Source organism: Battus philenor, unplaced genomic scaffold, assembly GCF_028537555.1.
Source record: "Battus philenor isolate CCGP_79_NKW_IND1 unplaced genomic scaffold, ilBatPhil1.0.hap1 SCAF_29, whole genome shotgun sequence".
NCBI classification, from domain to species: domain Eukaryota; kingdom Metazoa; phylum Arthropoda; class Insecta; order Lepidoptera; family Papilionidae; genus Battus; species Battus philenor.
The window spans coordinates 5,966,626-5,978,813 of record NW_027181692.1 but is presented as its reverse complement, the minus strand read 5'-3'; the positions used below and the strand labels follow the sequence as shown (position 1 = coordinate 5,978,813).

Here is a 12,188-nt window from a genome sequence, read left to right as displayed (position 1 = left end):
GTAAATACTTGAAATGAATTAATAAATATAAAAATATACCACGAACCAAAATAAAAAAAATAGTTTTTCCCGCCAAAATATGGAATGTGATAAAGCGTAAAAAAATTATATAAAGACGAATGTATTCAGTACATAGAGCCTAATATACTTTTAAATCTACAAAGTTGTAGATTTACTAATTAATAAATCTAGGTATATGTTAGATGTGACGCAGTTACAATATAAATTTAAATTTATTTAATAAGAGTATTTATATAAAACAAGATTTACAACAAAAGAATAAAGTTTTTTTTTAAATTGTTGCATTAACTTTTTGATAAATGGTCATCTCTTGTCTATGGTCTGGGAAAAAATTGTGATTATGATAATATTATATTTAATGTATGTATTGAATTTAATGTATATTTCAGAAGCTGTCTGTTATGGAATACAACTTTATGCCTAAAGAAATTCAGGAATGTTTTGTTTCATAGGTTATCCAATTTGTTATAAATCATTATCTTTGAAAACCCGGATAAAAAAGTTGCCTCTATATTTTCTTAGCCAAAACATCTTTAGCCAAATTTTGATACTATGTATAAATATATGTGAAGCAATCCAATTATCTCTTGACCTGTGCAAGTGTTTAACTTTAATTGGTTCAAAGTGAAATAACAAAGTAAAAGATATAATGTAACTGCATATATCTAACAAATTAAATGCGATACACCTAATAGAATATGATAATACATTATAACTTTAAATGCTTACAATCAATATTATATATATAAGCTTTGTTTAGAATTGTGATGTTTTATAATAATAAAAGATTGATGGTCCAAGCCCGATAACCATTTAAACTGAATTCATTGCTAAAATTTGTATGACTAATGGTGGGTAAAATATTTAATATAACCTTTTAGTGCCAGAACTTATTTCTACATTTTAATAGGAAGTCTAACTGGGTATAAGCAATATAGAATCTACATGGATAATAAACATTTTTATGATTACATATAATTTTTAAACTCTGCAAAACCTGGTTTTATTCATATATCTATATTTTTTGGTTTTATGAGCATCAGCTTGACTTTAAATAGAGAAGTGAATTCCGCAGTTCCTGCATGAAATTGTATTTTTATAACATGATTTTCAAATACAATAATCAACTGATCACTGTTTCTATAAAGCAATTATATAATTATATTTTCTATATATATATAGTGTAATTGAAATCAACTGCTATTCAATCTATATCCAAAGCCTGCCTCCCCTTCCTGCCAGACCAACATCCATCCATTTTTGCCTCTCTCCGGCAGACTTCTCTACTCAGCCTCAACACGAAGATATTCTACCTTGGTGATCTTCTTCGGATCGCTGGTGCCTGTCTCGAGAACTTCCACCTTCTGGTACACGTTAGGTGAGTTCAACCAGCGGGTGCGTTCGCCAGTCTTCCCTTGACCCTTCTTCCATAACCTGAGGATTGGGAGATGGAGATTGAGGCCAGAAGAATTGAAAGAAATATTTTAAAGAGTAGATATTTAAGAAATTATTTTAGGAGAGGATACATTTTCGTTGTGAATTATTTTTTAATTTAAAATATGTATAAGTTATTTGGAACATTAAAATATAATAATAGCAATCTGTACTGTGGATAAAAAGAACTGTTGGAAACTTGGAGAAAAGGAAAGAAAGAAGTGAAAAAGAAATCATAGAAGCAATAACTACTAACTTAAATATATATTTGAGTATGTATGTATATATATAAGTATCTACATATATATATATGTTTATGTATATAAAGATGCAATTCAAAGGTAAGTTACAATTATGTAACCTAAAGTACATTAAATATATACTTGGATGAAAAAAATAACAATTAAAAAAGTGAGATAAAAAGTTGGTGAATTCAATATAATGTACATTAAAAATTTATCCAGTGTTTTTATTTTTACATTTAGAATGTCGATTGTATAGAGAAGAACTTGGCAAGAAACTCAACAGCCGTTTAATATTAAGCAGTATTGATGTAAAGCCCAGATAATAATTTAACATTATATTAGTTCAGCCAGTGAATATAATTTTACCATAAAAATGAACGGCCTGCTAGTCTTGTCAATCTTTATAGATATCAAACTCACCCTTGCTTGTAGAGCTCTTCCTCTTCCAGAAGATATCCAAGAGAAGAGACTGCCGGTGGTACTTCCACATCGTTCTTGGGTTTCGGCACATCGTTCTGTTAACATATGAGCAGGTCGTTTTAGTATTTTATAAAAGCAGCAGTAGGGTATTGTTCAATATTGATTTAGCCCATCGAACTTCTGGAGAACTTAGCCAAAAGTTTAGGCAACCTTATAATACAAAGACATCCTAGAACTTATTATAAAGATTACTTATCTGTTATATAATGCTATTTTAAACAATAGGTAAGTATTTTTAGGGATCCCTGAAACACCAAAACTGCAGAACGTGAAAAACTATGTTTAAGGAAAATTTATTTTGTGTGAATTATTAGAATTATATCCGACTACTAAGTACTACAAGTAAAAAAAATCGGTAAAAAAACTTTTAAGTTAAACGGTTTTATTTGATACCCATATTGTGGTGGTTGTGGAAAAATATGTACCTAGTCCGCCATATTGGAACGGCGTCCATCTTGAATTTTAAATTTTGACATAATCATCGTGTTTTACTAGTGTAGCCCTTTCATTTGATACCCATATTGAGGAGGTTAAGGAAAAATATGTAATCCGCCATTTTGTATCGGCGGCCGTCTAAGATTTATAATGTTATTGATTTTATTATATTGTATTGTCATCTAAATTAAACGTGTGTACCAAATTTCAGCTCAATCTGACAACGGGAAGGTGCTTAACCTTTAACTGTGGACGCGCGGTCTCACAGACCGCTTGCAGTTTGTAATTTTTGTGTTAACTCTTTTCCCTTGCTCCCCGCGTTTAATACTCTCAGTAGCTTTAGTTTTAGCGCCGAAACGTATATTGAGATAATAGGTTGTGTCGGCGGACACAAATTAGCTGAGTTATTTTACTTTATACTTTAACCGCGGTCTGTCGGACCGCACGTCCACGTTTCCTGCGTAAATAATATAAACGGTGATTTCGTTTAATTTGATTGTTTTATGTTATTTTCATTCAAAATGTCAATGAATATTGAACGAGAAGATGGCCTATGCTCATTTTATATCGCATTCTTGACTTGTGCGGTATAAATGCTCATGTACTACACGATGGGCATCAGAGCAAAAAAATAAAAAGAGGAGTATTCCTAAAAAAATAGCACGATCTTTAGTAATGATCTTCCGCATATGCAAAGACGAGCAATAAAACCAAATATACCAAACGAATTGAAAATGTCAATGAAGCTAGTTTTAGGGGCAGATATGCTCCTAAATGAACCCCCCCAGCCAGGAGAGTGATTAATTAAAACGAAAAACATGTCGTTTTTGTCCAACAAAACTAAAGAGAAAGTCCAATTGCACTTGTATAAGTTGTAGGCAGGTCATATGTTTACAGTGTTCCAAACCCTTGTGCAAGGACTGCCAATAATTTTAAACAATTGGACCAATGTCAAAAATTTTGTATTTTAATTTGAGAAGACTTTTATTCTTTTTTATATTAGGTTAAACCTTAGATTTTTAGTTTTGATTGTTATTTTTTCTAAAAAGTTTAATCCATTCGAGTTTTTCGTCCTATAATTGATCTCTAGTAAATGTAGGCCAAAAAGTGCCTTTAATTGTTGGTATGCTTTATTTTATTTACAAATAAAGAAAGATTGATTAAAAGCCTCGAAATTATGTAATTTTAATATACCTAAAAAACAATAAATACAATAGTGTACAAATAAAATTAATATTTACGTAATATTTGGACTTCAGAACATAGCGGTCCGAGAGACCGCGCGTCCATGGTAGTGTGACAAAAAAATAACGTCCATAGTTAAAGGTTAAATTTCAATTTCTAATTTTGACCCAAATAAACAAACAAATAAATTCCGTGCTGGTCGAACTAAATAAAACCGTTTAATAAATTCAATAGCAGATCCAATCCTATGACAGATGGTCTCTTGACGAGAGGTGATGTCTGGTAAAGACCTTGGCGACTGACCTTGACGAGGGGATGACGGTAGATGTAGCCGGTGCGGAAGCCGGCGTTGTCCAACATACGCATCAGTGCCTCAAACTCCTCACCGCCCACGCGCCACTTGCTGGCCTCCGCCGGCGGCTTACGGGATGACTCGTAGATCTGGAGACAAGTTACACATCATGGAATAGGGAGAAAAAAACTATAGCGTTCCTGTAAGGACGCACCATATCACTGGTCGCTATGGCAACAATACTTTTTAGTTTTATAATTTAATTTTAATGAAATGATTATTAACATAATAATCATTCCAAGAATAAAATCAATACTCCTAAATATTTAAATTAATTATTAATTCAACTATCTATTCCTGCTGATTTTGTACTGCTGAGGTTATACTGGCCGTTACATTTCAATAGTAAATGTCATTCAGGGTGATCGGTTTAAACAAGGTAATTCAAAATAGGTGTAAAAGCTTTTTATATTTGTATAATATCAAGTAAACATTATATTAGGGTAATTACCTTGTATGCTTATAATCAATCATCCTATAGTTTTTTTTTTTCTCAAGCAAAACCTTTGTAAACAGTGTTTGACCTCACCTGGCGTCTAGTCTCCTCATCCAGCAGATACAAGTCGTCGAGAGGCTGGGACGCGACGCGTAGCTGAACCTCGCAGGCGGTGTTCAGGTTCTTCGCCTGGAAGAAGGCCTCCTCGAGGGTTGCGCCGCAGCACAGGGCTCCGTTGCTGGTTAGCATCAGAACTTTCGCGCTGGGTCCCAGGGCCCGCACCAGCTTGTCGCGCTCCTCGTTGTCTAGGTTACCTGAAAGTTCATAGAGTTATAACTAGATTCATGTGCCCGTAATTATTATTATAAGGAATTATTTAATTAATAATAATAATAGGTATTACAATACACTCCGGTGTTATATTACTAAATTATGTTGAGTTCGTTTAGCAAAAATAATTTACAAAATCCTTTTAAATTGTGAGAGATTTTTTTAAATGATAATTTTTTTTCTGATTAAGGATATTGTAAAAGGACTACAAAAACCCATCTGAATTTGTTGTGAACTCGTTTTAGAACCCTCGAAGCTTTAAGATGAAGGAAGTCCCTATACGAGAGCATAATTTGATTCTAGTTTTTATAAAATGGTTACTATAAATGATCCCAAGTGTATATTATATACATAAAATGTAGGCCAGAAGGGCTAGCGAAAATAGCATTTCTATTAAAAGACACGAGAGACAAATCGCATTTGGTAAGAACACATTAAAATTGATTGGAATAAATTTTTATTTCTAATCATTGCAGTGTTGTCCCAATGATTCTTTTTTTTAATTCGCTTGTGGGACCGTTGGTATTTTCATATGCAACAGATGTGAAACTCCATTATAAGAGGAATACGTCAATGTCGCTAGGGGCATTAAGAAATACAGTCCTATACCTGGCCACACATACATACAGCGTACAACTCCAAAGTTTTGTATATATTGTAGAGTGCATTAAAATATAAACGCAATTCCGTGTACATTATTTATGTAACTCCACAGACTACACGCTTAATGGCGCAGCCTACATATATACAACCAACATATATAAGTTGAAGCGATGTAATTTAAAACAGTACAGATAGATGGCGCTAGTAGTACATTGCATCAGTTTATTATCTGTAGTGTGAAGAGGATGATCCGTGAGAACCTTCCTTTCAGCGTAATCTACATGATTGTGAGTAAAAGTTGAATGATCCTACTATATCCTTGAAAGAGTATTAGAATATAACATATTTAAGTTTATAATTACATTACCTTCTTCTTTTCAAGCGACGCTCACTGAAAGCCATAGACTTCTTGCACAAATCCCTACGAATGTCAGGTCAAGTAACTTTCAACGACATTAACTTTGACCTCAGTCAACATAGTGGGTGGCTGCGTGTAACGGCTAATGGTCGCCACTTGGAACACTTCAGACTCTAACCATCAATTGCAGAATTATTTTATCTATATATAATTATATATATACCCATGTATGTTTATTATAATCAAAATGTATATACATATTGTTATTATGTAGACTTCTATCTACTAGCGTTATGTTTTCCTGAGGTTGACTGGGAGAAAATGCCTCTAGGAATTAAGTCCTTACCTTACTACATGTTTTTTTTGAAAGCATTAAATAAAATAGTTGACATTGTTCCGTTGAATCAATAATTAATTAAAAAACTAGAATCAACAAAAAAATGACAAGGTAATGAATACTAAATACTGTTCTATAGAGACAATTGGAAGTTTCCGAGATACTTGTAAATATTAGACAGGTAATGTAGATAGTGACCATGCGGGGTGCGGTGATGAGCGAGAGGGCCGAGGAGAGCCGCCTCCGTGCAGAGTGGCAAGAGGCCACGACGGGATGCAGACACAGCGAGTGCAGCGGCTGAACGCACGTGCAGCACGCAGCGAACGTCCGGCCGCGCTGCATGAACCGACGCATGCAGCGAAAACCCTGTAACATTCAACAAGTTAAACTCTCTTCGCAGAAGCACAGTTTTATTTTATTATTAAGTTCTATTGACAATACGGTACAAAACAATGTTTATCTTAAATATAAACATAATTTGCAGCGTAAGATGCTGGGTGTAGACCGCTTTCAACTGGTCTTATTGGAAATCTATGGGAAAGGCCAATGTTCGATAATTCTTTTTATTTAGTATCCTATACCTGCTACACTTTTGTTTTATTTTTTTTAAATCATACATCATCATCATGTTAGCAGGTAGAAGCCTTCATCAAGTCATTGGCTTCCCCAAAGATCATCACCAGGACCAGTCTCGGGCTGCCCATATCCAACTATTTCCCGCAACTTTGACTGTATCGTCCATTCATCTACTATGGGGCCTACCCACGTCGCATCCACCACCAGCTCGTGGAATGCCATGAATAGAAACATTTTTAATTTAAATTAATAATGATTGCATACAGTATTGACTCAAAGGCTCACCTTCAACATTTACAGGGAAGTTGGTGGTGCCTTGGTCCTGCACTACGCCCTGCATGTCCACCTTGACCAGCGAGGAGGCGGTGACCTCGTGCGGCAGCAGACCTCGAGGCGTTGTCAACACCTGCTCCACCGCGGTGTTAAGACGCGCGGTGATCTGGCCGCTTATACCAGCTGCAACATAAATTACATATTATAATATCGCATATGCCGTAGTTCTGTTGTGAATTCAAGTAGGAATGTGGGATAAATATTACAAATTATTCTAGTATTAGATACACTAGAATATTGACTTCACTCAGCGTAGAATGTACACTTATGAGGTGGAAAAATGATCTTTTTAAGATTCCAACCGGTCTTATTGGAAATATATGGGAGATGAAGTGGAAACGGGAGGCCACAACACGCAGAACCGGTGGCCGCACCAGAATCTAAAAGTCCCACTTTTAGATTCTGGTACGAAAACAAAAGACCGGCAAGTATAGCTTCAAACGATGACCGGCTTCCAATTAGCATATTAATATACCTATAGAGAAGTAACACATTTTGGTCTGTTACTCGAAATGCTAAACTTTTAACTGCGTGATTTGTGCACATCCAAGACCCTCGATCATGATAAAAGCATTAGAGGTCACTTACTCTGGGTCCAGCCGAAGAGGTCCACCAGACGATAGACGGCGGCCAGCTTACAGCGCAAGATCTTCTCCCCCTTCTCGTAGCCAACACCTTCAATGCCTCTGATGTCGTTGATTGGCAGAACGCAGCTCGGACCCTGGGGAGATAAGGACATAGGACATAGACATGATTTAGTACTCTTCACGGTTTCCAATTACTTGTAACTAATCTCCAGACAAGGTTGAAGTTTTGAAGCCTACAATAGCAGATCCTGGTTCCAATAATTCTTTAACAATCGTAAACGAAATGTTAAGTGGAAAATGATACCATGCCAAGGAGACATTCCGCGAAAAACTTAAATCTCACACCACTCGATTTTTTTCTGTAGGTACCTTCCTTGGTAGCCTCAAAAGTCGCGCCAATAAACCTACGACGATTTCGCAGTTTAAAAACATTTGCGAAAAATATACAATCTAGAATTACGTACGTTAAGATGGCATTTTATTGATGTTATTTCAAAAATATAAATTTTACCAGGTGTTCACTGCATTATATTATTTTTCCTAAGCTTTGTACTATTCATGGTTTGACACAATTCACTGTACCAATGGCACATTTTATATAACATAATTTCATAAAGAATTTGAGGATAGGAGTGTGTGTAACGATGTTCAGTGAACTAACCCTTAGGCTACCGGTGTGCAGGCGGCCGCCCACCATCTCCCGGATGCGCTGCAGCAGTGGCGCATCGTTGCCCTCGTGCATCTGCTGGTCCAGCACGCGTTCCAGCTCCTCGCGGAACAGCTTCGAGGACATGAGCGCCTCCACGCGCTTCCGTCGCTCCATCTCGCGCACGTCCTGCAAACCATACAAATAAGTAAACGTATAAGTATAACCAAATCGACATCTTCATCTCTTGCTGTTAATAGACGGCCTCTTCAAGCATAGCCCCCCCCCCCCCCCCGATTCGAACTGTTTATGTACTTGGTACATCTAACTGTCGGTCTATACACGCTGCAGCTTACACAGGGTCGTGGTCGTCACTCGAGAGCTTTTCGACGTGCCAACATGTCAAAAATCAAATAATTCACACAGTTGGAAGGCGTTGGATGCAGACCACTTATTAGAAATCTATGAAGAATATTTAATGGAATCAGGCGTTACTTCGCGGAAGTCCAGCCTAAGTAAGAAAAGAACCAATATTTAGCCACATCCGCACATACAGTGGTAGTCGTGCAATGAAATGCACCGCCCGCCAGCCCGCTGATAAATGCGTATGCGGCAAACAATGCGAATCACACAACCGCCACCGCCAAATTACTCAACACGTTTTTCACCCCTCCACGGGGCATCTTCAGGAGTTATGTTACACCGATTAATGCCAAACACAGAGTGATGTGTAATCGATATGATCATCTCTGTGTTTGGCTTGCACTTTGTTGCACGACTACCACTGCATGTGCGGAAGTGGCTAAATATTGTTCCTTATCTATGAAGAAGACCTATGTCCAGCTGTGATGATCATACGACTGAAATGGAGATTATTTTGAATATGAATCTCACCGCATCGATGTCAGCCGGGCGTTGCTTCAGGCGCTCGTCCTCCTCCTCTGCAGCCGAAAGAGGTCCGGTGCCGTTGGGCAGAGTCTCTGTATCAGTGTCCGCCATCTCGTCTGCTTTCCTTTGTGCCTGTGGACAACGGAAGGGCACATTACACTCCTGGAGTCATAACAGCTATTTACTAAACAATTCCCATTTAAAAGTCGAGCTTTCTCTAAATAGTTCAAGTAAACTGATAGATGCCCACTACAAGGTATAGGCACTCTCAAAAATCGCCACGATGATGTTGTAAAGTGTAAAAGCTTCAAAGCAATGTTTCCCAACGGTAGCCCACGCCCCACGGTGGGAGTTATAATTTTTGAAGGTAGCATTACCAAAATGGACTCGACACGAGTGTAACACTGTCGCTTATGTATATATATATATGTCACATGGGGGGCGTAATAATCTTAGAAAGGCTAAGGTGGGGCATAACACATAAAAGATTCAAAGATACTGCCTTAAAGTTTTTACACTTATTTACGATCAATCTGCATATGTATGTTATTTCGTATAAGAGAGTACTTTATCTGCGTATCGGCGATGTTTCGACAATCCGCTTTCATATAATTAAACCCGGCATCAGATAGCGTGCAGTGTTTTGCATGGGTTACGTAAAAAATTTCGAGTTCTCTCGCCTTCCCACGGGCGAGTTTCGTAACACCGCCATTTGCGATTGCGAATCCGCGAAACGCGCGACCGTTGCCTGCTGATTTGCGTTGTGAAACCTCTCATCTGATTTGGTAATCGTTTCATAAACACCACGTATAATGCACGTAAATACACCGCGGTAATTATGTTTATTCAAATTAAATAATTTCATTTTCAAACCAATACCTACTTGTGCATTTATTTGAGACTTTTTTGTGTTATATTTACCTTTCAAAGTTTTCGTCAATTTTAGATAGCATTGGAGGCAGTACAACACCAACAGACGATCCTATTAACACGTTGACTGCCACGTCAGTCATCTATGACTGACATCGATCATTCTATTTAGGCCGCGTCAGTCATTGGTGACTGACATAATTTTTCTTTCAGGTCTCGATAGTCCCCAGTGACTGACAGTTCTCTAAAATTTTTTATTAATGCTAAATTTTGCTATCAATGTACTTGAACATGTTCAACTTTTACTAGATTATATTAAAACATGGTAAATTCAAAAAAATTGTTGCCCCTCATATGTATCACAAAATGTCAATTTTTTTGCGAATGTACCGTTCGATCTTATAAATTCTATATCGATAGTATTGTACTTCACATTGATATACCATGATAACAGGCCGCGCGGGTTGACGGAGAAGTCGTTTTAAATCTGCGTGGCATTCAACTTGTTAAAGACGTCGGCAAAGGCTGAATTCAGGAAGCTTCGACAGGTTCTATAGGAAACCAGGAGGGCAAACATTGGACACCCTACTGTTGAAACGATGATGATGATAATGTGACTTGAATCACTCCGAATTTACTAATGTACATGTTTGATCTTCCGGAAACCGCTTCAACAATTATTTAAAAATATAAAGGTAAAAAAAACTTTAAATAAATGAATATATTGTTCGTTTGTCAGCAAAAAGGTTTAAAGATTTTACACCTATGTTTTAAATCATCCTATAAAAAGTGGTCACTCTATGTCACATTGATTTATTATTTCAATTGGAATGCGACTGCAGACAATATCTGACTGTACACATATAAGGGATATATAGTACACAATAATTCATTTTAATACGCAATAATCTGAATTTTGAAAACGCCTTTTCTTGCTATATTATCATTACGTTATTTATTATTTCTCAAACCATTGATTTTTGTATCGGGTACACCATACATTAATTGACATGAAATAAACTACACATTCACTAATTTAAAGCTTTTAGAAATGATTGGTCAGGCAGAATTCGGATTACAAATTCAAGTTTTTTCGTAACCGGTAGACATTTTGGTTACATCCCCTGGCCAACCAGGTCAGCGGATCTTACCTCTATGAATTTTCTTTTAAGAGGGTATCTGAAGGTTATTCTAGGAAACGAACCTAACGACCACCTTAGCTTTTAAAGAAAATATCATTCCTGAGATTAGTGTCATTCCATGATCATTTCTGTAGCGAGTGGGACAAGATACCGACGCCATATTCCAAGAGTGTTCCCGGCATGATGGTTTTAATTTAGACATTATTTTTATGGAACAATATCCGCGAAAATCCGCTTTTTAATTCTTATTAACCCATTAACGCCCAAAATGAAACTGCAGTATATTTTTCTATTGTTTTTCTATTTATTAGTCCATAAGGGATAAAATATGATATATAAGAAGATAAAATGAAAAAAATATATTTACATATCAAGTTTTAGGGGTGTACTCAGCCGTGTACAATGGGCGCTTTAGGAGTGAAATTGTTTGAAACAAGGTCGTTCAACACATTGCGTTTTCAAACATATTTCGCAACGCCAGCGAATTCTTTGGTGACAGATAACACATCGCAATGGGTTTTCCATCCGTTCAGGATTATGACCATTATTGTTCCGACCCCCTAGTGCCGCTGAGGATGACGGACGGCTCATAGTTTCCGTTGGACGTAAATAAGTCCGTGCAATAATTCGTCTGAAAGATAACTGGTCCATGTAAGTTATCTCTTGTTTAGTTTTACTGAGCAAAACATGTAGTCGCCAAGCATTTGATATCGCCATATGTAACAAATAGGTAAATATAACCCACCAACACTTTTTTCCTTTTATTGAAATCCGATAAAGGCTGATAGACTGATCCATTTGGTCAACTCCACCCATTCCTTTATTATAGTTGACAAACATTTTAGGTATATTTACGTCAACCTTTTGCTTTCTGGACTTTGACTTTGACTTTGCCCAGAGGCTCTATGTCATCAAAATTAGTTCCCATTG

General features: G+C 36.7%; 1 protein-coding gene across 1 annotated transcript in view; it reads right to left on the bottom strand.

Moving 5' to 3' along the window:
* hts (adducin 1-like protein hts) overlaps positions 1 to 12,188 on the bottom strand; it is a 110,921-nt gene that overhangs the window by 27,021 nt on the left and 71,712 nt on the right. The window contains exons 3-11 of the mRNA XM_068769968.1: positions 9,253 to 9,378; positions 8,374 to 8,547; positions 7,714 to 7,846; positions 7,078 to 7,248; positions 6,415 to 6,582; positions 4,682 to 4,902; positions 4,104 to 4,241; positions 2,121 to 2,215; positions 1,335 to 1,455 (exon numbers count right to left, since the gene is read on the bottom strand). Of these exons, the coding sequence (XP_068626069.1) occupies positions 1,335 to 1,455; positions 2,121 to 2,215; positions 4,104 to 4,241; positions 4,682 to 4,902; positions 6,415 to 6,582; positions 7,078 to 7,248; positions 7,714 to 7,846; positions 8,374 to 8,547; positions 9,253 to 9,357 (1,326 nt within the window). The 5' untranslated portion in view covers positions 9,358 to 9,378. The remainder of the gene's footprint in view (positions 1 to 1,334; positions 1,456 to 2,120; positions 2,216 to 4,103; positions 4,242 to 4,681; positions 4,903 to 6,414; positions 6,583 to 7,077; positions 7,249 to 7,713; positions 7,847 to 8,373; positions 8,548 to 9,252; positions 9,379 to 12,188) is intronic.